This window comes from Parus major, chromosome 7 (genome assembly GCF_001522545.3).
Source record: "Parus major isolate Abel chromosome 7, Parus_major1.1, whole genome shotgun sequence".
NCBI classification, from domain to species: Eukaryota; Metazoa; Chordata; class Aves; order Passeriformes; family Paridae; genus Parus; species Parus major.
Window position 1 is genome coordinate 7,966,899 of NC_031776.1, and position 25,843 is coordinate 7,992,741.

At 44.5% G+C, this 25,843-nt stretch overlaps 1 protein-coding gene across 1 annotated transcript in view; it reads right to left on the reverse strand.

Annotated features, from left to right (window-relative positions):
• TMEFF2 (transmembrane protein with EGF like and two follistatin like domains 2) overlaps nt 1-25,843 on the reverse strand; it is a 121,897-nt gene that overhangs the window by 12,229 nt on the left and 83,825 nt on the right. The window contains exons 6-7 of the mRNA XM_033516084.1: nt 18,868-19,016; nt 17,717-17,776 (exon numbers count right to left, since the gene is read on the reverse strand). Coding sequence (XP_033371975.1) covers nt 17,717-17,776; nt 18,868-19,016 — 209 coding nt within the window. The remainder of the gene's footprint in view (nt 1-17,716; nt 17,777-18,867; nt 19,017-25,843) is intronic.

Genomic DNA, 25,843 nt, shown 5'->3' on the forward strand with positions numbered 1-25,843 from the left:
CTGGATCCTGAAAAGATATCCAGTGTGTCTGACCACCCACTCAGTGATCTTGCTTTTCCTGATGGATTGTCTTCTGAAATGTTAAATAAATTATTTAAAGCTATCTTGTCTAAATTCCTTAATATCTGTGCCTGTTCCTGTCTTTCATCAAGGGAGTGCAGAGGAATGATTTCAAATATTTTGAAGGATTCTAATTTTAATTTCTGGTTTAGCTATATGGCTTTCCTCCAGTCTGTGGAAGTTGAATGTACACCCTTCAGATTCTCAGGTAACTATTTCAGAGAAAGCTGAAATTCAGAAGCTGGAACAGTCTGCCTGGTGGCAGGATGTGCCTGCAAGTGACGAAAACAAGGCAGCCAGACTCTTCTGTGGGCAGCCCTCACTGGTCCCCAGCTCCCATCTGAGCTAACGTGGAGCTTCTGTTCCACAACCAAACATGTGCAGTAGTGCCACTGACAGAGGAGTAAATCCATTAGTGCCCTTGATGAGGATCATATGAAGCACTGTCTGGAGTGCCCAGAAAATTCTCTCCAGACCTAAGATCCTAGAATCCACTTCAGAGAAATTAAAATAAAAATCTAGGCAAAAATAGGATTCTTGTATCCAAGAATTGACTGCCAGACATTTAACAATTAGTTCTGAAGGGCTGATAATTCTGTCATTCTTTGTGAATCAGTGAGACTTTCTAGGTGACTTCAAGCAAGCAATGTAGAGGCCCACAGCCTGTAAATTCTAGTGTTAGCATTTTGGTTGAGGTACAGCAGGTAATGTCGGAGCTCTGGAAATAATAATTATTGGGCTATGCCCATATGATAAAATATTGGCTCACATACAATGTTAACACCTAGTGTACAGTCATCCCTGGACCAAGGGAAGGCCTGAAATACATATAAACACATGTATTTCATCAAATAAGGGATAAGACAGTGAATGATGTGCAGCAGAAGATATTCTGACACCTATCTCTTTGGAAAAAGTGGTTAAGGAGAACTGACTTATATAATGATTTAATCTTTTAATACTGCTGAGGTCAGTCAAATTTGCAGACAGAAGCTCTTGCTGATATTGAAGTACTGACTCCTTACACATCCTATTATCAGAGGACATATGAAGGGAAAAAGGGATTTTAGGGTCAAATGTATGTCTTTTCACCTTCTCAACCCCTTTTGGAAGTACATCCCCCTCCCTGGCAGGTCTCCCAAAGAGATGGTGCAGAGCACATCACTGGGAACTTTCTTAACAAAGCTCTTCTGCTCTGCATGAAAGAGACCTCGTGTGCAATTCTTGTTTGAAATCAAAACAAACATCCAGAGAGTATCCACCTGTGGAGCAAAGATAGGGACAAATTTTGGGAAAGAGCTTCAGTTGGTTGACTGTGGGTGGGAATCTGAACCCAGTGGATGAGCCTAGGGATAGTTTGTGTTACTCCTCTTCAGCCTTCACAGAGTCAGAAACTGCTGCTCTTTGGATGTAATAACAGGGAGCTTTCTCAGGCCAGGAACATCTGCAGCAATGGTTCAAAGGTCCAGGAGCAGGATGTTGGTGGTGCTGCTCCCTCTGAAAGTGCAGAATTGCTTTAGCAGGTTTGCTGGTACTTCCTCCCCTCTTCCATAGCATCCAGCAGGAAGTGAGGTGAAGTCCTTAGTCAGGATTCCTACTGCCTTGTAACGAAGAACTGCCATGATAAACCCCAGCTCAGACCCAGCTCTGATGAGACCTGAGGTCTCTCCTGGGTCTGTGCTGAGCACCTCCAAGGCACAGTGTCCTTGGCAAAGCCTCGCTGCAGCACTGCCCTGCTGCCAGCTGCTCAGGGCCAGCCCGGGGAGCACCTTCCCCCCTCACTTTCCCTTCTCCTGAAACCTTGTTTTTACAGCTACAGAGCGCCTCTTCGCAATGAAGAAAATGTGTGCAAGCAACTCGCCTGAAAATCACTGTTTGGGTGGGCGTTGAGTGAGAATTCCAAAGGAAGTGCTTGCTGCTGCTCGAGAGGGAGCTCACCAGCCCACTCTCCCTGACAGCAAGAGGAAAATGAGACACCAAATGTCAGCTGAAAACGTCTGGCACCACTATGCTGCAGCCTGAGCCTAAATTCCTCCTGCAGCCACTCCAAGTACAAACTAGAAGCTAGTTTTTCTACACAAAATGCTCAAAAAATACCCTTCCCATATTTGCTGCTTCACCAAGGGGAAAAAAAAAAAGAAATGGAACATGGTGAAATAAATTACATTCGCTTCTTTTCTCAGGCACAAAATAGGCCTGCTGAACACAGTAATTTATTAATTTCAAATGTCCCTATGCAAATCAGTTCCCTGGAATAAGACAAAATCCACTTTCCTTTTTAAAAATATTCTAGGGCTTTTTATGTTTGAGATGATGGCAAGATGTCCTAGTGCACTTTGAAAAAAAATATTGTGCTCTGTCTTTGCAGCAATGCATCATAATTATTCAGCCTGCTGCCATAATTAATAATAGAAACCAATGAATTAAGACACTAATAATCCCCAGATGTTCAAATGGAGAACAAAATACTTCCAGCTTGTCAGCATATATATGGAGGCTATGCTATATATGTTAAAGCTGTTGCTGAACTTTGGAAATCAAGAAGCACTTTTATTTACAACATCTGTGAATATATCTTCCTTCTTTGAGAAAACTGATTGAAATCAAGCAACTTGTTAATCATTTTCCTGCATACATAACAAGACCGTTTGTCTACTCAAAACTAAACCAGGACTGTTTTTCTATTTTTTTTTTCACACTTGTTTTTCCCAGTGTCTGTTGTCCCCTTGAATTCACAGATGCCTTACCCTAGAGATTGTGCAGGCCAAGGCTCCTGAGTGTAGAAGCAGGTTCTACCCCAAGTAGTTACTGCCACACAAGGTGCAGTACAACCCGCAGCTGCACAGAGATGTGAGTACGTGGCAGCAGCCACTGCTCACACATCTGAACAGGAATGCCCAGCAATGGAAGCTAAACTGGAGGAGGAAAAACACCACATGGGCTAATGGGTTGCTCCAAAGCAGCATTTTCTCCATGTCCAGCTGCTCACATTAGGCTCAGCTCCTCCCTGGGGTGATTGTTTCATTCAGAGAGGTAAGGCAGGCTGCTGCCTCACCTTGCCCGACCTCCTCTGCTTCCCCACCGCATTTCAGCCTCTCACCCTGACCGAGGCCACCCCTAAAGCAGCAGTCACTGCTCTTTGATGCTGCACTCCACACTTGATTCCAGGACATCCAGAGGATGAAGAGCTGTCCCTGCAGCAGCTCCACAGAGCTGCTCATCCCCGTGGGTCAGCTGCTTATCCCTGCTTCCCAGGCCAGCAGACTGGTGAGGTCCCCAGCTCCCTGTATCACCTGTCAGCTGTCCCCAGGCCATCTCCCCACACTCCTGTGGATGAAGTGACACAAGGAGAGCTCTTTAAGGCAGCTGCTGCAGGGCCAATCTTGAGGGCTGCAATCATTGCTGGGCTGTGATTTAATAATTCGGGGCTGTAGTGTGGATTTATCAAAGCCCTGCGTAAAGGGGCCCTTACAGTTTGTGCTGCCTTTCTTTTGTGTCAGGATTGAATAAATCTGTGTTAACCCCATTCTTAGAATAGATTAAACCCCTCTTTGTGCTAACTCAGCTACTCTTTGTTTTTGGCAAGCTGCTGACGTTCCTTTCACTCAGATTCTCCTGCCTAAGAGAGATGCCACCAGCCCTGTGGGAGCAGCATCCTTCCCCTTCAGAAACCAGCAGTGGAAAGAAATAAAGTCATAGTTTATCTCCTTCCATATGATCTCCTTAGGCAGCTCATGACAGAGCCCTTAGAGGATGAGTTAACCTTATTATTATTGTAATTCTGTGTTGAAAAAGAGTTAGTGTCAGTTTGGAGATTTGTGAGGTTCCCTCCAATTAGGCTGCGTGCCTGAAGGCGGAAGGGTGAGTGCTGGATCCATCACACGCGGCACCGCAGGAGCAGAGCGGGTGTCACCCTCCATGAGAAATTCCTCACCAACAGCTGAGCCCAAGGCTTGTTTTCTCTCCCATCCACCTCTCCTCCAGCTACTCATTAGTGCTGGTGCTGGAGGGGGTAAAAAATGGATAGGAACAACCAGAACAGGGCTCCTCTCTGTGTCCTCCGCTCTGAAAAAGTACGCCTGAGAGTTTCAATTTACTGCTTAATACCAGATTAAACAGAGATGGAAATACCTCCCCAGTATGTGGATGTTAGCAGCAGAAGATGCTTCTCTACACACCCAGATTGTGTCTCCTTCAGAGAAGGCAGGTGTGGATCTGCAGAGGATGGCTAGGAGGGACGCTGCTGAGGAATACCTCTATGTCCAGCGCTGTCTTTTGGGGCACAGGAGACAGACCAGCATCCCCAGTGCACAGCCCCAGCAGCACACACACACACACCATTCTCACCAACCAGCAGCTCTTCCCAGCCTAGCAGGGCAGTGACACAGCACTATGAGTTAACTTGGTTATGTGATGATTAAGGAACAAAACTCCTGGAACTTGACTGAGTGGTGTCCTGCTGTTTCCGCTTTGTGCGCTACTATGCAATTTCTCTATCAAAGCAGCCTGGCTAGTGCAGCACTCCAGAGCAGCTTATTTATATGTAGATGTGGCTATATGACATTTCTAAATGCCATACATTTGCATATGATGGTTCCACTTTTTTTCCCCCCACTTCAAGTAAACAGAGTCTGCTGTGATTCCAAAGCAGTGCTTTCCCTCACTTGGAGCTGACTGAGAACCATCCTCCTCAAGCAGCTGAAAAAACCCCTGAAACACCTGATTTCCACAATTCAGCAACCTTGGCTATCAATAGTGTCTCTGGGTGGGTCTTGTGATTTATAGCTGTACCTTTGATACCAAACCTAGCCCAGAGAGCAAAACTGCAAGACCTTAAGATTTCATATGAAATGGCTACAGATAATCAGCAATACCAATCAATATTTGCAAATAGGCCTCAGACATATGATGGAAGCTTGTGGTCATCCTAAAAAAGCCTGTGGGTCACATTCATTACAGCTATGAAGATGGTATTGATTTTTGTCACTGATTTTCCACTTGAAAACAAGAGCAGGAGCATGTTGCAGGAGCCACTGAGGAGCTCTGAAACTGCAAACCTAACACAAAACCACAACCTTATGTAACACCAGGAAAGCCAAGTGGACATTATATATTCAGCTTTCTTGTCAAAGAAGATAAGGCTGAAGCAGATGGTATGTGGGCAAAGTTTCAACCTGAATACATTGCCTTCTAAAAACCAACAGTGCTATGAAAACAGCCCCATTCTGTGGCAGGAGGCCGACGAACACGTTACCTGCACATTGAGGAGCTGCCTGATGCCAGGCCTTGAGGTATGTGCTATGGAGGAGCTGGAAGAGCTTCCTGTTGGCAACGTGTGCCTGGAAAAACATGGCTCTCAGCACTTCTCCTGTACCACCTTGCATGAGCGGTGTGACTTGTGCATAATGCACAGACTGAGCCTCGTGCACGCTGGAGCTGGGATGCACAGCCAGGGTGTGTGCTGAGGGAAGAGGTCCTTTGGCACCACCAGGGGCTGTGGGAGGGCTGGTGGGCAGGAGAGAGGATGGTGATCACCAGACATCAGCTGTCCTCCTCTCCCACAGCTCAGCCCTGCTCCCAGGCCGAGCTCCCTGCTCCCTCTACATCCCCTTGGCTGGGAAACACCGAGGTGGGGATCAGCTGCTCCCGTGAGTCCTGGGGCTCTGCCTGCTCTCAGAAGACCGTGACAGGCGCTTCCTGACTGTGACAACAGGCACAACAACTCCCAGGAGTCACCCTTGCTGTGGTCTGAGCTTACGGAGCTTCATCCACCCGCCACCGCCTTTCTAGAGCACCTCACCCTGCACTGCCAACTGGTAGATAGCATCAACTATGACAAATGGGATGAGGTGCCAGAAAGCTGATAAATACTTTTGATATGGCTCTAAAAATAGTGAAGGGATATTTGTATCCTTCTGACAGCTTTTGAAAAGTAGATGGATATGCATGACCTAAGTTTTAAGACGGGTGTCAGGAATATTGATGTGTGGAAGGAGCGGGATCGTTTGGCTGGTGCTGCCCTCGGGGACAGTCGCATGAGTGATGATGTCTCCATCTCCCAGCTGAGGGTATGCTTGGAGGGGGCTTGAGCAGAAAAATGGGAGCCCATCCAGAACAAAAACAGGATTCATCTTGCCCACCTAGGACGTATCTTTTCCTTGATGAGAATGCTGAAATTGGAGAAATGGGGTGCAAGTCCTCTCAGAGCAGTGCTGCTGTGCCCTAAGTTATGTCCTTGCAATTCCTGCCACATTAACTCCTGTACCAGGTATGATTGAGCCTGGTGTGTTCCCAGGATCACACCTGCAAATTTAATCTGGCATTTCCAAACCCTCTCTGGAAATGTGGAAGTCAAACATGATTTCTTCCTTTCCCTTCCAAGCTCTACAACAATGTAGGACTCCAAAGGTCTCCCGTTCACACATCCAACCGCAGATGTCCTGAAGTTTTCCCTTCTTTGGCACCTACACAGGTGGGCTGCAGGAATTTAAATACTGGTGCAACTAGCCACTCTTGCAGACTGTAAGGACTACACTGATAGAAATTGCTTTTAAGCAATTAAACTGTAGATTAACAAAGCATGCTTCCAGGTTTGTGTGGAGATTAACTTACAACCTGTATCCACCTGACCATGCTCAGAGAACAGGCACATCTTACATAACACAGAGCTGCATTCTCCTTCCATCCCTGCCCCTGGCTTTTACTGCCAGAAAGATCAGACAGGCAATCAATGAAACAAAGCAGGAACTTCCTCTGGAGAAACTGCTGCACAGAAAAGCACACCCTAATCCAATTACCAGGCTGCCCCCTAATTTCCAATAAGAACTCCAGGTCTGAATGGATTGTTTTCCACAGAGAAGTGGTGTTTGAAAAGGTCTCTGACTTATATTTAGGTCTGCCAGCATGGTGTTATGAGACTTTACTTTCTGGTTTCACACTTCAAACAAACTCAAAAAATTACAACTGAAAGCAAGTATGAATGGCAAAATTGTCAGAGGTTTGATGGAAGGCACGGATAAGAAAAGGTTACCCACAGGTAGGTGACAGTGTGGACAAGTAGGTCAGGGGTGTCATTTTGGCTACAAGGCGTTTCCTTCAGTCCTTTTGACAGTCTGAAGGTTTTACAGTCCTAGTTTTGCACTGCTTTTATATTCGGTTCTGATTACTAAAATCAGTCCTTTTTTACTTTTTTTCCCTTTTCCCATTTTTTTTTTTTTTCAGGGCACATGTTAAGAAGATGCTGCCAAGCTGAAGTGTGACACCCATTTGGCTCCCTTCCCTCCTTTCTTTTTTTCCAAGGTAGCATCTGTGCTTGTAAAAACATGCTGCCTGAGAGGATTCATCCAGGAAACTAAAGAAAGAACTGCAGAATTTGGGGGAAGTGTGTGTGAGAAAATAGGAGACTGAAATAAAAATACTTGACTCCTATATGTGGTATTTTTGTACACTTCCTGCATCACATGCCTGGCAAATCCCTTGTGAATATCATGGTTATTTTAGTTGCCAGAGCATGACCCTGAATGGCCTGTGACTACTCAGAGATATGTCTGTTGTTGGCTAAAAGCATGGTTTCAGCCATACTTTTCACTGCTTTTGTTCAGGCTATTCAGAAAAGTTTTGCTATGCTCAGAAACGTTTTATTGGCATGTTGCAAACCCATGATCACTCCTCCATACACATCAAACGCTACACTTGCTGAGGGATGATTCCTGCGTGGTTTGATGCTATTTTTCTCACCCCTTTGCCCTGAGTCCTGCATTGTAAAACTGTGATGGCAATGGGTCCACACAGCCTACAACCTTGCTTTTTTGGATCAGCCCAGTTGTATTGTTAAAATCTTTTGTGGCTGCTCAGAGGGCTGGCTTTCAGCAGACTGCATGTCTGAAATTCCTACTTGGTAAACAGGAGCACACCAAGCAGTGTGCATCCTTTCCCATACCTGGAGCTGGAGAGATACCCTTACTATTCCAAACTTTAAGTGTAGGAGAAAATGGAAACAACAATATAAAATGTCACCGAAGCAAAACCTGCTACATTCCTTTACCTATTTCACCAAAGTTCTTGAAAGCCTGCAAGGCAGGGACAGAGCCAGGCTCATTTTGAAGCACAGACAGAAAAAGCACAGACAGAAAAGTCTATTAAGAACACTTTTTTTTTTTTTAATAAATGAATACCTGCATCTACTATTTTTATACCTGTTATTATTGTCTTTCAGCAGTGCCACAGAAGTGAGCTGTAAAAATGGCATTTGTGAAAATGAAGGGTTTGGTATTTTAACTCCGTGCTCACTCCTAGAGCTAATATTGAAAGAAGGAGAAGCTGAATGGAAAAGAAAGGGCAATTCTGGGAAATGGAAAATTTACTAAGAATAAAAATGGACAAAAAAGCCATACAGAGAAATCTCAAAGCCATTAAACTCAATGGCCACTCTCCCACTACTTTCAGCAAGGCTGGAATTTTACCTACTGCCTCTTTAAATCTTATTGACTCTTATAACAGTATTTTAAACCAAACAGCTGACATCCTTCTGCCCAGCCAAGACCTTTTAAATCACTGAAATGCAGGATGGAAAAAAATCTGCAGTGCCAGATGTGTCTAAAAACAGTCACAGCTCTTGTTGAGGCAAGAGGAAAATGTTTAGCATTTATCATGCCTGACAAAACACTAATCGTTTATCAGTTTTGATATTATAGACTAATAACAAGCTTTTCCATGGCTGCTTCATTTGCAGAGAATGGAGACAGGCTACACTGATGTTACTTCATTTTAGAACAGTTCTTTTTATTTAATCCTTTCCTGTCCTAGCTGGATGGAAGTACACTTCCATTATTAAATGAAATTGTGCACTAAATACTCCAGGGAAGGGGTGTTTTTGATATATACCTGACACAGCTTTAAACCACAGATAAAATAAGAGGGAGATTAAAGCCATAGGGAGAGTTTTAATTTTTTTCCCCCCTGAAAATATTTTGCCATTATGTAATGCTGTCTAAAATGGCTAAGGCTTGTGATAACAGCAGTAGGCAAAGCAGTGCATTTTGATTCAGTGCTGATAATATCCTGACATGCACTGCCACTGGTACTCTAATAGCACATTTTGTTTACAGCTGTTGTATTTCCAAGCAGAGAGTTTCACAGTCACTTAACACTCATGGGTACATGGTAAAATGACGGCCCAAGTGTGTAAGAAGTCACCTTTCTAGACAGGTAAATATTACTTTTCAAACCTGAGTTATTAAGAGCACTTCTGCTTGCTCAGTGATACAGAGGTGTTCCTCAAACTGCCTGGGTTTATCCTGAGTGCAGAGGAATGTTTGTATGGATAGAAGTATGGGAGAAGGCACAGCTTGTATTCAAACTGCTGCTTCTCCCTCTGAAATTGATACTTTCTCTAAACCATTTCCATTTTCCTCCAGAAACAAGTTTCTGTCACGTGTGGTTTCATACACTAGATGTTAATATGGAAAGAATAGTTATGTTGCCTGAAAAATAAGTGCAGGGTGTGGCTTTTACCAGATGTGTTCAATGGGAAAGGTAAATTCACCTTTTACCAGCTGTGTTCAATGTTAAGGAGTCAAGTGAAACTGTTGTGGCAAAATATTTGTCTTTATCTAGACTGTCTTTACTTATATCAAATAATTTCTTTCCCCAAGTCAATTAAACCAGGCAAAATTTGTCACTTGTCTCCATCTAGTCTAATTCTGAAGGTCTACTAAAAATAAATACACCAGGTTCTTCTTTTCTTCCCCAGCTGTATTTCCTCTAATTCCACCTCCTGAATGTAGGTGAAGCCTTTGTTATCTAAAGGCTCAGGTTACCACTGCACGTGTCTAAATGATCAAATTATCTCGTGTTTGTATTGCAATTTGACATGATGATACTCCTTCTACAAAAAAGGATTTTTCAGTCAGTTCTAAGTAGCAACTTTCCTTATGGTTACAACTTATTTATTACAACTGTCATATGCTTTCATCTTGTGGTATTTTGATATCTAACATTTCATAAAGAATGCCAAAACATCCCATGAAACAAAATTCTGAGGAAATTCAGTTCTATGAATATTTCAAAATAATTTTTTTTTAACATTTCAGACTAGATCAAACACAAATATTTAAATGTTGATGTTTTCTGAAAACGGATATTCTAGCATCTCATTATAACTTTAACTCTCAAATCCTTGGGAAGGCTCTGTGATTCCTAACAGCAAATTTACAGAAACCAGGCCTAAAATAGAGCTGCTGGGCATACAAATACACTGTGCTACTCCTCAATATCTATAAACTAACTCAAATTAGTGTAGTGGCTGGCAAACAGCTGCTGTGCACCATTTTGAACAGTATCCTTCAAGCATGACTCTTGAGATGATCAAAGTGCCTGGAGCCCAGAGGAAGGATGGAACCAAGGGTGAGGGAAATTCCTCCCCAAACCCAGAAAACAGGATTAATTTCCCACCCTGTTCCTTGAGGAAGATTGATAGTCTTGTCTCAGATCCCTCCCTTTTTTTTTTTCCTTTACTTTCTTTTCTTGTAGGGGAAGCAGGGGAGTAGAGAAAGGAAAGAAGATGCTGTCAAGAGGGAAATGCTTTCAGGGTGTGAAAATGCCAAAGATGGTATCTGCCACACTCCTGGCATGAGGATGAAGTGCTGGGGGTCACAGACTCAAGAGCAGCAGAGCTGTGTGAAAGCCAGGCACCACAGCAGAGTCCCCTAGGAGGCACCTGGGCCACCACCCTGTGTCACCCCCAGTGTCAGACTGTTGGTCCTACAGAGGAACTGGGCTGCACAGTCCTTCCAGACCCCAAAGGCAGAAGAACCTAAGCTTCCCTGTGACTTGTGGTGTGCAGTGGGTCTGGGGCTGTCTGCAGTAAATTTGAGATCTGCGAAGCCGCTCCATGGCCCGCATTGTTTGATGGAGCTCATCCAGAACTCTGCTATTTAATGCTGGTCTGTCTCAAAGGAGGGGCCTGAAAAATGACAAAGATGCAGTATTAACTAGGTGCTACAAAGTGATTCAGTCAGATACAAAAAGACCTTTTTGGATAACTGTAAATCCCCTCACAGGCGGAGGCTGCAGCCAGGAATTATGGTGTATATTCCATATATCCATGGCAGCCAAACACTGGCTGTAGATCATGTTGTTTCATTCCCATAAACCTCTGAAAACAAAGGTTAGGAAAAACAAATTTTGGGAGTAGCTGTAACTACAGCGTAAAAACTAGCATGACTGCAAACCATAAATGTAATTTTTTGAGGGTTCCTACCCTTGCCATCAGAGGTCCTATTTAGGAACTAGGTATCTGGTTAAAGACAACTTGAGAAATCAGGCACAATTCAGCTTGTGTTGAGATTTGGGGATCACATTTTTATGTGTAAGCAGGAAGGTTTATTTTCTGCAAGCTTTACCTTCCTTTCAGCTTACCCATTCTTCTGATCAGAACACAGATACCGAGCAGAGGACCAAAAGATCAGCAAGATCAAAAGATCAGAACTGAAGGGTTCAGGTTTGCTTGTGAAGATGGGTTCCTGTGCTCCAAATAACACCAAACATATGCAAATGGAACGTTATGTGTTTATGGACTGGGACACAAATGGAATGAAGAATCTGTGGAAATGCCTACATGAACTCAGGTCTGCTCATCTCTATTGCACATTGAATTTCTGTTTTTATCCCTAACCTTTAAGAGAACAAAATGTTACAGAAGGCTGCTAACATGATAGCATAAGGGGAAAACCAACAAGTAAGGCACACAGTCTTGGGCAAGCAGAAGTGTTTGGAGCAAGCTTCATAAATTTCTCACAGTTCTGATGGAAACCCCACATGAAAAACTATACTTGGATTACAACCTTCATCCTCACCCCACATCTTAAGGAAGCTTTGCAGCTGAATTCCTTTCCAGGAGTTAAATGCTTTGGGGATGCTGACAAAACAGCCTGGTCTGGTTTTGTATTTTTTTAGGCTGCCCATGCCAATGGTGGTGTTACAAGCTGGAACTTGTTTTTCCTGTTTGTTTCCTACAGATCAAATTCTTAGTCTGGATTTACTGAATTTTCAGGCTCCCAAGCTTTAATGCAAATCAGATAGCTTTCTTTATAATGTTCACTCACAACAGTACTGAATTTGTTTATTATGGGAAGAAAGCACAAACAAATTCTGCAACTTTTGATTCACACTCATTAGCGACTGAATTAAGGGCTAAGCTTTAGAGGCACACATGGAAATGTTCTTCCTCCTTGAGCTACATCAGTCTAGGTAAAGAGATGTCTAGCAGTTCACCTGAGACCTAATTTAAGTTTTAATGCTAACAATTACAGGTTCCATGAGCATGACTCTGGGAAATGGTAAGTAATGAAGATGCACAATCTATCTCATTATAAAGCAACTCCCCCCACCCCAGAAATAAAAAAATAAACAAGTCACACTTTACCAGATTTAGCACATGCAACTCAAAGTTAGAGGAGAACTCCCATATAAAGTGAGGCATTCTCTTGAGGCTGGCAGATTAAATGAGCAATATTTCTCTCTCCCTCTTGCTTGTTTTTAAAATGTCCATGAGCCTGTTTTTATTTTGTATGCTCCTCAGGAAGGGACTGTTAGGAGTAAGTGCTTTTAAATCACATGGCACAATGCTCTGGAGTGCTGCAGCTTCCTTCCTGGCAGGGGGCTTGTTTGTGAAGCTATTATGAGACCCCTACAACAGTGTGTCTGTCTCCCATTCCAAAAAAAATTATGTAGATTTTAGCAAGATAGAGCCGGTCAGGATCTGAAGGTAAATTTGAGAGGGTTCTGCAGAAGAAAAGCTCTTGGGGTAGCCTGTGCTGCAGTGCCCATGGCAAGACAATTGCATTATTGCCCCAGCCTTTCCTGTTTAGAAATAAAACATCCAGTCTTCCTTATGGCTCAGGAAAGTGCTGGGGTGGGACTTTGCACACTCCACCTTTTACAGCCCTGGAGTTAAATCACACAAGAAGTAGCTGCAGGTTTTCATTTCAAAAACACCCAGGACAAGCAGAGGTCTGGGGGGCCAAGAGGGTCACTGGGACTGACTCTGTTGTCTACTCAGACTTGAGTCCAGAAGTAGCTGGCATTAGATTTATGGATCTAACAGCTGGTATCTATCAGTGCCTTTTAGATTTTCCTCTGGATATTAACAACTCTGGAGGAGCTGCACCACAACAGAAGGGCTGGAGACCACCAGGCTACCAGAACACAGAGATTCTCTCTCACAAGAATCCAGACTGGGCTTTTTTCCTGTGTTTTGCAGAGCTCATCAACCACCTTTTGAGGACTTCCACTGTGCATAAAACTTAAGTATAATTTCATAAAACCTTGAAAACAAATGCAAATAGCAATTTGTAAATGCAAATAGCAATTCAAGGAACATTTAAAAGCTACCTGTTTTAAAAAAAGAGTATCAGTTGTACCATTCTTGTTATTCCACAGGTTGCAGTGTGTGTTTGTGTGTGTGTGTGTGAGCGCAGGTGGAGGCCACAGCTAGACAGCATTCATCCTGCCACACGGCTGCCAAAATATTAAAATCCAGTTTTCTTCAATTTTTAAGTGATTTGATGGAATAGCAGGAAGGCTTTCTATATAATCTATTTATTTAGTGTGACAACCTCTGACTCTGAGGAATCAAAAGCCAAGCAAATCTGCATATGCAAGGATGTAATTTCCCTCACATTTTTACAAAGCTGCAGATGAGAAATAGTTTCTCTCTAGCTGTGATGGTTGCACGGTGTTCAGCTTTGTGTCTCACTTGCTAATTCCATTAAGAAGAAAGGAAAGCCTGGTTCACAAAGGCAGAGCAAAAATGCACCATAGTTTATATCCCATAGCTAAGCTCTGGGGCTTTATTATTCTTCAGCAGTTCAGCAAATGGCTGACATAGTAGTAGACACAAAATTTAATTTAAACGAACAATGTCAAGTGGTTTAGACTCTGAACTTAACCTGCTTTGAAAATGTTATGATCTGGAGATGGAATCTAGTCTGAAGTTCATATTTTAGTCCAGGAGGGGGGAAAAAAAAAAAAAAAGTAGTCACTACAGAAATTCAGCACTGCTGTTCTGATTCCTGGCTACTCTCCAGGCCTGTCACAGACAACAGAGATTGCTGTGAGTGAATTGTATTTACTCTGGACTCCAAAACTCTTGGACTTTTGAAGGGACTCATTGAAGAGTCCGAGAGCCTTCTTTATCCTTGTAATGTGTGATGGCTCTCATGGCCTTCATCCCACAGCCGTGGCCCAGCCAAGGGAAGATGATGTGTTGACACAGATGGATTTTGCCCTTTTTGGTGGAGCTCTGAGTTTGCTTGGGCAACACAGCCATCTGCTGGATTACTCGCCCGAGCACCCCCGGGAGTGCCAGGACGGCCCCGGTGCCAGGAAGCGCTCGGAAAAAGATCCAAGACTGTCATGCAGGTTTGAAATCCCATGGGAAGCCAGGAGGGTGAGCAGGGAACAGAGCAGCCACGAGCAGACGTGCAGCATTTTGTGCTCGCTATCAGTTCTGGGCACAGCAACAGCGCTGGCACGATGGGCCAAGGCACTGCCTGCAGGAGAGCCCCAGCACTCCCCAGGAAGGCACCACCTGAGGCTGCTGCCAAGGGAGAGTTTACTGTCCCCCAGGAACCCAAAAATACAGCTCAAACTGACCACATTTTTCACCAGAGGAGACTATTTGGGCTGCAAATGCCTCCTCCTCCCTTCCATCAGCTTCTCCGCGCTGCTGGCATTCAGCTGCTGAGACTTGATCTAATCAATGCTCATATGGGGAGGTTTGTCTGGCCTGGAAGATGATATTATTGAATAGGTCTATCAAATTTGTCAGTGTCTTCGCTGACAATTTTCATGAATATATAACATTGAAATACGGCACATCCATACTGACTTACTCCTTATGGTGTTCAAAATGGCTTGGAAAAAACCCTCTGTAATTTGATAATGAGAAAGGATAAAGTCATTAGGGGGATAATTGCTAATATCCAGATCTTAAGAAGAGAATATAAATATTGAAGAATATAAATAAATAGGCAAATGGATTAACAAGATGAGAACTCCTTGATTTCCTGGACTCTGAATTCCAAAATGCCACCAAAATAGCCTTAGTTATGCATATAATGGAGAAATTCAAGAAAACATCCATCACAGGACCTTCAGCTCAGACACTACATTCTAAAACATACATTACACTTAAAATGCTTCAAAATGCTGTTTCATGGAAATTGCAAGATAAAGTGTATTTCTATTGGATTTGGGGGAAAAAATCACACCCATTCATTTATTCAGTAAAACCAAATTTCACTGCACAAACTTGATCAAGGTCAATGATCCGCCATTTGTTGAGGAGAGTGAAAATCTTCCCAAGTCTGATAAATACCTTGGGGTTTCAGAGAAAGGGAAGGCCAGAACTGCACAGAGGCACAAATGCACAGGAGTACAGACACCGTGCTGACACGTATGGCACAGGCAAGGGTGGAATGGTGACCCTGGAGGGGCAGGACAGGGTCAGAGAAGGGCGTCCTGCAGCTCACTCCTAGGTTTGCAAAAGGGGGTACTGCTTTTTGGGTGCCTCTGATATTGGTCAGGCACTTGGAGAGCTGGCACAGATCTTGCCTGTGTAAAGCAAGAGCCCTTAAAAACTGAGGGGATGCAAAGGTTTACTCCCCAAAGGAACGAGCGCCCTCGGCTTTGCAAACCAAAAGATTTGTGCATTATTGGTCAGCATCAGCGGCTGGCGAGAACAGGAGGGAGTGAAGACGCTGATTGAACAGAAGGTTTGAATAGTTTGATATGGAAAAACTCAGCTGGGTGTTGGGACTTGTGGCTGCTTGCAGAGCTGCTGCCTTCCCGGGCCCCCACGGTGGGTGTGTGGGGGCGGTTATGGAAAATCCCGCACTGCTCAGCCACCACAGTCCCTGCAAACAGCCTTTGGCTGCATGAGCATAATTGACAACATCAATTATGCCCACTGCCATACTCTCTCCTGGGAAAGCCTGTCCATAGAACCCAATGTTTTTAAAAGCGTGTGGTGTTCACGGTCTTGGTGATTTTTAGTGCCACTAAATGGGAGAGAACAAAGGCATTGTGTGGAAGGCCACAGGCTTGGGGAAATTACTTCAGAGGCTGAGGAACTCTTGCTTTTTCACACAAAGCTTCCCAAGGTTAGGGCAGCATTTCCTGCCTGAGGAGGTATGAAGGTGGGAAAAAAGCAGCACATACCACATTCTTATCACAGCCATCACCATCAAATGTTTCTGCAGCTGAAAGAACAAGAGGATAGCACAGGCCTTCCTGTCTGGCAAACACTGCTGCATGAATGTTCACTGAGCCTCAGTTTCGTACTGCTGCCTGCCTTTTCCCTGATTATTTCTGGAAGGCTGGAGCTGTTGCAGCTTTTTGAAACAGCAGTCCCATTCCCCTAAGGTCCCCTCACAGGGTTATGCCCCAGACATTTGGGGACACTGGAGGTGTGTGGATTTGCCCTGCATAAACTAGCAATTTTCACCCTACATGCTGTTACTGTATGTAAAAATGAAGAATTTAAGCCAGAATAATAGGTGCACACAAAAAAGACATCAGCTGGCACAGGAGACTGTGGCTGAGGGTAAATCCATGGATAGAATCTGAGACCTGCCCAGGGAACCACCCTTGAGAAGCCCACTGTGGCCTGAGCCACAACAGGAGCCCCAAGAAGGGGCTTCCTAAGGTGCAACAATGGTGCCTGCCTGTGCCAGGGATACCCTCTGGGATTCACTGCTGATTCAGGATGCCTCCATCACTCCCATGGCTGTAGGGGAGGGAGGTGACCTGTGTCCTTTCCACAGATCTTTGTCATCTTCCACCCAAGCCATGCAGCTCGGGCAAACCCAGCGATGCACACCTACTCTCTCCAAACACTTCAAAACCACAGAAACATCACAAAACTGAAGCAATGAATGCATCACCTGACCCATTTTCACCAGACCTTCCCAGAGGATTTCACTCTCAGTGTGAGCCGTGAACATTTCCATGCATGTGCGTGTGCACACGCATGTTCGATTTCTAAATCAATCCTCCCAGGCAAAGGGTGTAAAAAAATGTCTCCCAAACCTCACTAGTATTTACATGTTTTTAATTTCAAGTGCCATATAGGGCTATTCAGCCTTTATATTTTACTGTAGCTTCTAAATAAATTAAACCCATTTATCACTTAAACCCCCCACATTTTAAGAACCTTATTAACTTCATAGTTAAATGCCGACAGGTGATATCCATTATGGCAGCGTTTCATGGTATCCCAGCAGTGCTATAAGCTGGATTTTCACTTCCTTAAACCTGTATATCATGACAAAGATATGCATAATCTAGTGGACTGATTCTATAATTTTCAGTAACGTCTGCTAATTCTGGCAAATAATTTACAGTACTTATTTCCTCTGTCAGAACAGGTGTTTTATGGCTAGAGTAGCTGTAGGTTGACAAAAATAGAAGCAGCCCATTTATTAAGAAGAGAGTTTGTAGCAAAAGACAGAGTGATGGAAAGACAGTGTTTTCTTAAAACAAAACCAGGAAAACCATACTAGAAGATGAGGACACTTCACCTCAGCAAATGAAGGAGAAAAAGAGACTTACACAGATCCTGTGAATTGCGATTCTCACAGAATAGGAACCGTACCTGCATAATCTGTCCTTGCATAATGCCCATCCTCTGATTTTGTAGTTGTTGTGGTATTGTCTGTGTGAAAAGAAATGCATTGAGTTGCCTGGGGAGCCTGGACTCGATACAGCCCGTGCCCCAGCCCCAGTGCCCAGGCAGAGCTAACTTCACGTGCACACACATCATCTCTGCTGGCTGCAAGGCCCTCCTCGGCCTGCCAGGTGAAAACAGCAGGATCTTTTCTCTAACAATATGTGATAACAGATTGCAGCTGGGATAAATATATCAGTCCGGAGCAGGAGTTGTCATTTCTGCTCTACTTGAAGTAATTGGGGAGTTTTAATAGGTACCCTGAAATGAACTGCCACTTAGGGTGGTTAACTTCAAAGAGATAGGAGTAAACTGGAATATGTTTAATACACCTGTATGCTGTGGCCTTGTGAGTAGATGTACTGAGGATTTATGGGTCAGATGCTAAGGAAAAAAGCCATTGAGAGTCTGAGCCTCTCTAGACACTTTATTTACAGGAGCTATTGAAAGGCAAATTCTCTTCATTTTTATTTTAGAGAAAAACAGGATTTTTAAAGTCAGCTGAAGGGTTTCAGGTGATGTAGTAGCCCAGGAGGTAGGCACAGAGAAGCACTGTATTTATGGAGAAACAGGGAGAGCCTCGAGCCACGACTGGAAACTCCCTTTCAGGCATCTTGGGCATAATGGGGCACAGCAAGGGTCACCCGAAGAACCAGCCCAAGCACCGTGCTTGGGAGCACCTCTTTGGAGAATCTCCCAAGACTGCCTCATGCTGCTCCAGCTAAGGAAGCACCAGAGGATCTACCCTGGGTGGCAAAATGTACCTGAGGGGCATTCCCACTGTCCTGCTGCAAGTGCTGCCTGGCAGGCAGAGCTCTGGGCAGGACACTGGTGACTGATGCAGGGCTGGGCTGTCCCCTGCTGCAGCCATGGGCAGGGTTAGGAGTGCTGCCCCCCTCACACCTCGCTGTGTCTGCCTCTCACCACAGCCTGTGCAGTATAAACTGCAGCAGTCTAATGGAAATGGAACAATTCCCAAATAAGAAGCCAGCCCTGGTTCCTTTTCTTTTTTTTTTTCTTTTTCTCCCAGAACAAAAATTGAAAACATTCTTTGAAATGAGTTTTGTTATGAGAGTTACCTTGACATCGACCCAAAGACATGACTTCAATTTTCTCCTGTTTCTGGCATGATGCCTCTTTGATTTGACATGCATTATCATAAGATTTCCCATCGGAAGCACAAAGAGGATTGAAGTTGGTTTGAGAACAGTCAATGTTGCACACACACCTGAAAAGATACAGAAAGAGAAAAAAGAAGAGGCTAATATGAGAAACTTTTTTCAAGACATCATAAATACATCTCAGAAATACAAGTGTTTATATTATCCTGACTGTACAATGCAAATCAACATAATGGAAGTGGAAAGTTCTGTCAAGAGGTCATTTGTATTTCTCGATGGAAATGAGATGCAGGGAGAGGGAAGCAGCATATAAAAGCAAGCAAAAAGAAAGATAAAAGAAGTGTATTTTACGTGGAAAACTGTACCACAGCATTACCACTTGTAACCTCCTGTAAACCCAAGAGATATTCAGATAAATAAAGCAAGCTGCTGAGCCCTCCTGCAAACTAAAGGAGCCACAAAATTCTCCTCTGTTCAGCTACTGCCCGCTGCACGTAATACCATATAAATGTGGGTTTATATCAATTTATGATTTAATTCTGAAAATAATTACAGCACCTAGAGGCACTCTGATTAACAAGAACAGTAAGAGAAGATGTGATCCTGAAGCCTCACTTCACCCCACTGGGATAAAACCACCTGCCGTGACTGAGAGCAGGGATGAGACCACACTCTGTGCCTTGGGCTGGTGGGATGTCCCCAGCTCCTGGACACAGAGAAGCTGCTCACTATTAAAACCAGGAGAATGCTGTTTTGGGGAAGACTTTGTACACAAACACTTTCTGAAGCACTTGGATAAGTCACCAAGCAGAAAGCCTTACCCAGGTGTCACCCAGGAAGGTCCCCTGACCTGGTGTTGTGCTCTGTGCGGGGTGAAGGCTCCCATGTCCAAGAGCACAGTGTGGGCAAATGCTGGTAGGGCAGTGGTGGCCCCATCCTCAGATTGCTTAGGGCCATCTCCAGAGACTCCAGGACCCAGCTTGTGAGCTCCTGGGCTGCCCTGTGATGTGAACCAGAGCAGGGGGAGGTATTCACTTCCAAAGTCTGCTCTGGATTTGAGCTAACGCACTAACGTGGACACATCCTGATCCCAGCAAGCCTTGCCATTGCTTCTAAGATGGAGAAACCTAATTATTTCCATTGACAGCAGGCTGCAGACTCTTTTCTTTAGGTTTCTCCTATTTCATTATCATTAGCAACATCAGACACCCTTGGGCATCGGCAGGGGAAAGGCACGCTAATCTTCTGTCCCCCAACTGTGCCGTGTAACAGACAGCTCAGCCTCAGCAAACCCAATGTGATCTTGCTTGGGGACAAAGCCAGAGGTCTAACCTGGCAGCTGCTCCAGCTCTTCTGAGCATGTAATTGTGCCCATGCTGCTATCTAAACTCTTCCTGGCTCCTTCTGACATTAAGGCAGAGTAATGCGATTGATGCTCCATCTCCAGCCCACTGGTAGCGCTGAGCCTCGCAGCGCCAGCTCCGCAGCTCTCCCTTCGGAAAGCTAAGTAATGGAAATGTCAGGCCTCCAGCCTCGCTGCTTGATTTAAGAAAGTGTTTAAAAGTCAGTCCACCTCCCCTTTGCAGCAGACATCTGGACACCTTTGACTACTGGAGGTGTAGAGGGATATACACAAAACTTTGGTGGAAAGAGGAAGAAGGAAATGAGAGAGTGTGGGTCAGATCTCTCCATCACCCCGTTTGGCTTCTGGCTTCCAGGAGTGTGCCCAGGGTGATGGAAAACAGTGGAACCAGTCGTTGTCTTCTTTTAGAGTTTGTTTTTTTTACCCTGGGTAGGTCTATCTACCCCAAATGTTCACGAAATACAGAAAACTTCAGTTCAAAAAGAGGCCAGTGGTGAAAAGCTGTGGTTATAAATTAAATTACATGATTTCATAACTCGAAGAAAAGCGTCTAGCTCTCTGTGTGTAGCAATTTCCCCACACTGATAAACATACAGAATATAAGAAAAAAATTCCAGTGCATTTCCCAAGAATCTCCTTATCAGCAGAATAAGAATGTTCTGCTCCACTGAAATATTAACCATCATCATTTCTTCCTGCAGCCATTTCCAGCTTCCCACCTTAGTCAAACTCACTTCATTAGGAAACATTTACTGCTCAAGTAATAGCAATTCTTTCCACGTAGCTCCACCATTTGCATTTCAGATGGGACACAATCAGCCATATGCTCCTTTTTTTTTGGTAATAAACCAGCTAAGAAACAGCTTCACTTCTCTACATTTTGCTACAGAAAAATGAGTGAAGGTTAATATATATTATGTTTCAAGTCAAGAGAAAATTAAGCCAATGGGAAAATTACAACAAAGGGGTGCTCTTTAGGGGAAATCTCTGCAACTTTGGATGCAATTTCAGAAATACCTAGGGGATGCAGGAACCTATGCTCAGACACTTTAGAGACATATTTTTAAAGGTGTTTAAATGCTTAAAGATGCATGCAACCGCTTTGTGTGGGATTTTTGGCATCTCAGAGACCTATCTCCCGCTGATTTCAAAGACCGCTTCAGAGCCCACTGGGCATTTATTTACATCTTCTGATACCTTCCAAAACAGAAAGACCCAACATTACTTTCCTGACCTCTTCCAGCAAAACTGAGAAGAGAACCAAGGTTTTTCTGTACCCCTTTCTAAAATTTCAACCATGACACCAGCCTTTCTTTCCAAGCAAACCTCAGCAGCAGCTGCAGGAAGAGGAAGCACCACGGGAGCACCACGAATCACACGCTGCTTGTGCTGGGGTCAGATCACTCTTGTGCCAGGGAGAGCAGAAAGGGACACCCCCAGGATGACACCATATGCTCCAAAAGCATTATAGGATCTCCTGTGTGAAACCTGATTTTCAAGGCCAGCTAGAGTGATGCTGAAAAAAACACCAAACTTGTCACCCCGACCTCCCTGCTGCAAGGATCTGTGCATCATCCACCCCCTGCACAGTTTTCAGCAGACAACTTCTAGCTTGCATCCACAGTTTATTACTGCTTTTTTGCACTTTTATACTCAAATCCTACTTTAAGGCTGCACAATTAAGTTGACATCAAATATATGTCAGGAAGTGCGAAAGGTAGGATTGCATCAGGAAGATTAATGCTCCTGTGTTGCTGACTCTTTAATTTATAGTGCTCCTCTTATCAGGGAAAATGATGGTATTCCAACACATTTTTTTCAAACTGAAGGAAGCAACACTCTGCCATTTGGACCCTGCTGCCAAATTCCAGAAGGTTAAATTGCAGGGAAAGAGGTGAGGCATGTTCTCCAAACGTGTGTGTCCAGGCAATACCTCAGACTTAAGTGGGACCCACCAGTGAGGCAATAAATACATCATGAACAGCACTTAATGCATTTCATTGAATGAAAACCTGCAAAGGTGCCTTAACTTCTTGCAGCATTATCAAATGCAAGAGTGGGACTCTCTTGTGTTAAACAAGAACTAAACTGTGCCATCCCTGCTTGGCTCAGGGGGTGTATGTTAGGTGAGAGTACCAATGGTGTTATTTTCTGGGCACACAGAGTACCTCCAGCTCTTGTGGGACACAGAAGCCCCATAACCTGAAGAGAGCTTCCCCCTAACACTTGTCATGCACAGGGCTGGCAGCACCCATCCCACTGCCAGGGGTGTGCCCCATGGGCTGGCTGTCTGCCTGCAGCTCCCCAATCCCTGAGGCACCCCAGTATGCCTTCAGTTTGAAGTAATTTGATCATCTGAGCATGTTATCATCCTGCCTATGACTTCTGCTTATAGTTTTATCAATAAATCCATTTGCTTTCTGTGTTCCTAAGTGTAGCACTGAAGAAAGCCTGGCAATAGAAAGGCTGACTGAGCATTCCTGGGGCTCAAGACACTGTGGGAAGGTCAGTGAGGTCTCCTAGGGACCTCAGTTTCACAGAATGAAACTGTACCCAAGAGCATACACAGAATACCTGTGTAAGATTTCACCATGCCTTCTGCAGTCAGAAAGGTAGCTTTAAAAGCCTCTGTGAGGAAGGAGAGCCTCCAAGATGTCAGCAGATACCCTGCAGCTCCTCTGAGAAAGGAAGAAATGCTGTTCCACAGGACCTTTTCGTCTTCAAGTAATGAAGGGCTCATATGTTAATTGATTAAAATTTGGGCTGCCACCATAAACAATCATTAAGCAAGGCTCATTTTCTTATGTCTTCCAGGTTATTGTTACAGTCTCCAATGAGTTCCCATTCTTTTATACGCTTTATTTTATTCCATTTCATTTTGCATGATGATAATCACAGAGGAGCTGAACATCCAGCAGTCTGTGTGGTTACTTTGGTGATCATGGAAGCAGAAAACACCAAAGCAAACTGAAAAGACTGTTGAAGGGGCAAGCCTGGGCACCTCCTGAGGGGATTTTGGGCTAACTGCCCATGGTGGATCTTGCAACAAGGATGTTGCTGGACCCTGTCGTGAGAATGTCACACCCAGGATGAACCAGAAAGTGTCTGCAGGCAGAGGTAAGATGCAGGAGAGGCCCAGGAGGATGCCTGGGGGAGAGCTGGCAGAGCTGAGCTTAGCCTGAGGCAGGTGAGATGCTGACAGGCACCTCCCTGTGCCTCACTGCCGACTTGTGGGGCGCGTGTTGCTGCACTCTGCTCTGCGAGCTCTGCGAGCTTCTGTCAAGGCAGGAACTGCAAAGAGGGTGCTCAGCAGCACCAGGGAACCCACGGGCATTTTGGGATTTCACCTGTTTATCCTGCTTCTTCCCTCCCCAGGGGAATGAGAGAAGAGCACAAAGAACTCCTTTCCAGCCTGGATCCTGATCATGAAGAAACGCTGCCCAGCCCTCAGTCTGATCTATGTGCCAGCAGTGATGGTGATGTGCTGCACCAGGCTGCTTGGCCAAGCTGGAAAAGCCAACTTGGCTTTCTGCTGAATCAGTCTCCACAAAAATTAATGGGGTCAGTAAACCAGGCATGTGTGAGTGCACAATCTCCAAACACCCCATGTTTCTGCAAATAACATATGGTATTATTTTCTGGGCACAGAGAGTACCTTTGCCTGCAGAGAGCAAGCTACTGACGAGAGGATTCATGGCTATGAAGGGCTGTCCTGGAAGGAGGAACTGCATTTTAAGGAGGAATCTCAATGAAATGAGAGAATAGTTCTTTGCCCATGAAGGGCAGGAGAATCTCGTAATTCTATTTCCTTAGTTCATGAATAGAATGTAATCATTAGTGACACAGCAATGACAAAAAGAAAGGCACTCCATGCTTTATCTTTACTCCTAAGACAACTATTTAGTCTTTGTTTCCAGCAATGTATTACTGAAAAATGATTTTATAAAAATTACTATGCAATATCTGCACGTAGCATGAGGAAGGTTTCCTATGTAGCTCTGATGGGAAGCAAGGAGGATAAATGAGACAGTGCTTCCAGAAGAGTGGTTTCACTGGGAACAGATGCAGGCACATTTCTGTCAGAGCGAGATGGCAATGGCAGTTCTTCCTCATTCAGCATCTTTTAATTAGCCCTCTGCTGTTTGGAAACCTGAGAGCATTGTTGGTACTACCTCTGTTTATTAAAGATTCATATTCAGACTTTGCTGGCCGTGGGTCATTTGCTTTTTGGAACCAGAGCAAGAGAAAATTGTGCCTGAGATATCTGAAAGAGAAGTACTTAATGAAATGACTAACGTCTTCAGCCAAGTGTCTAGCTGATTACAGGGTCCAAACAGCAGAACAGCAATAAATCTGCCACAAAGAGAATTGTCAGTCAAGAAAAAAGGCATAAAACCAAAGAGACAGGGAGGCAAGAGCTAAAAATGTGAAAATGCAAATCTAGTGTTATTTTTACTAGTCAGAGCTCTGATATTTGAGCGCATATGCTAATTTGGTCAAGTGTGAGATCCCACCATGTCTCAGAGAGCACTACTTTACAGGGAAGGTGAAGTTCCATTCTGCAATAATTTTAAACGTTATATATTTTCTCCAAGAAAAAAAAAAAAAAAAGCAGTGAAAACCCCTGAAAACCCCTACAACATTTTTCAGCATAAAGAAGCCCAAAGCCTTTCCTTTGCCACGAAACAGTATATAAATAAAAACACAGTTGTTGTACATTTATGATGTTTCCACCAGAGATATTTCTTATCTTCCTCTGCTCTGAGTAGAAAATGGTGATCAGAAACTCAAATTTCTGGATGTCAGCACAGACTTCTCCAAGCCCCCTGCCCCTGTGAGCAGGACATTAAATGCCCATTTAAAACAAATCTGGCAGTATATGCCTGCATAAAGAGCCTGGCAATCAGTCCCAAATGCCTTCTCTATCATTTGGATTCCTGCAAGGTTTTTCTTTCTGGTACACAGGGCATCTTTGTTGACATTACCAGCAGGCAAGCTGAAATGAAGCCAGGCCTAACATCACGCCTCGACACTGGAACAGGCGTTGTAGCACGGTTCAGCCGCGTGTCGGGAGGCTGGTGGGAGCCCTCATTTGCCCAGGCAGCTTTGGGGGTGTTCAGTGCCTCAATACAACATCATGCAGAGACATTTGAAGGAGCTCTAGGCAGGGGCTGGGCAAGGTGAACCTCAGGTACCTTGCTCCTAGCAGCCTTGTTCAGCACACAGCCGGTGACAGCCCTCACTGAGGGGCAGTGACAGGTCACCTCTGTACCCACCTCGGCACGGCACCCACCCACAAAGCCAGCTGCACGCACAGGCAGCAAAACTGGACTGCTGCAGGTGGCTTGGACACACCTTTGTTTTGATGTGAGCGTCAAAAGGACCACACAAATCCGAGTCTCTGCCCCTCAGCCCACCTCCAAGCACCACTGAGCTTTACAGTGATTTACAGCCCCACAGCAGCACTGCTGGAACAGAGAGGCAAGGTGCTGACACGCTCGGTGCAGAGCCTCCAGGGACTTCTGGCAGCCTGGCCAAACTCAGGTACCCACAGTGGTCTCTGCAGCACAG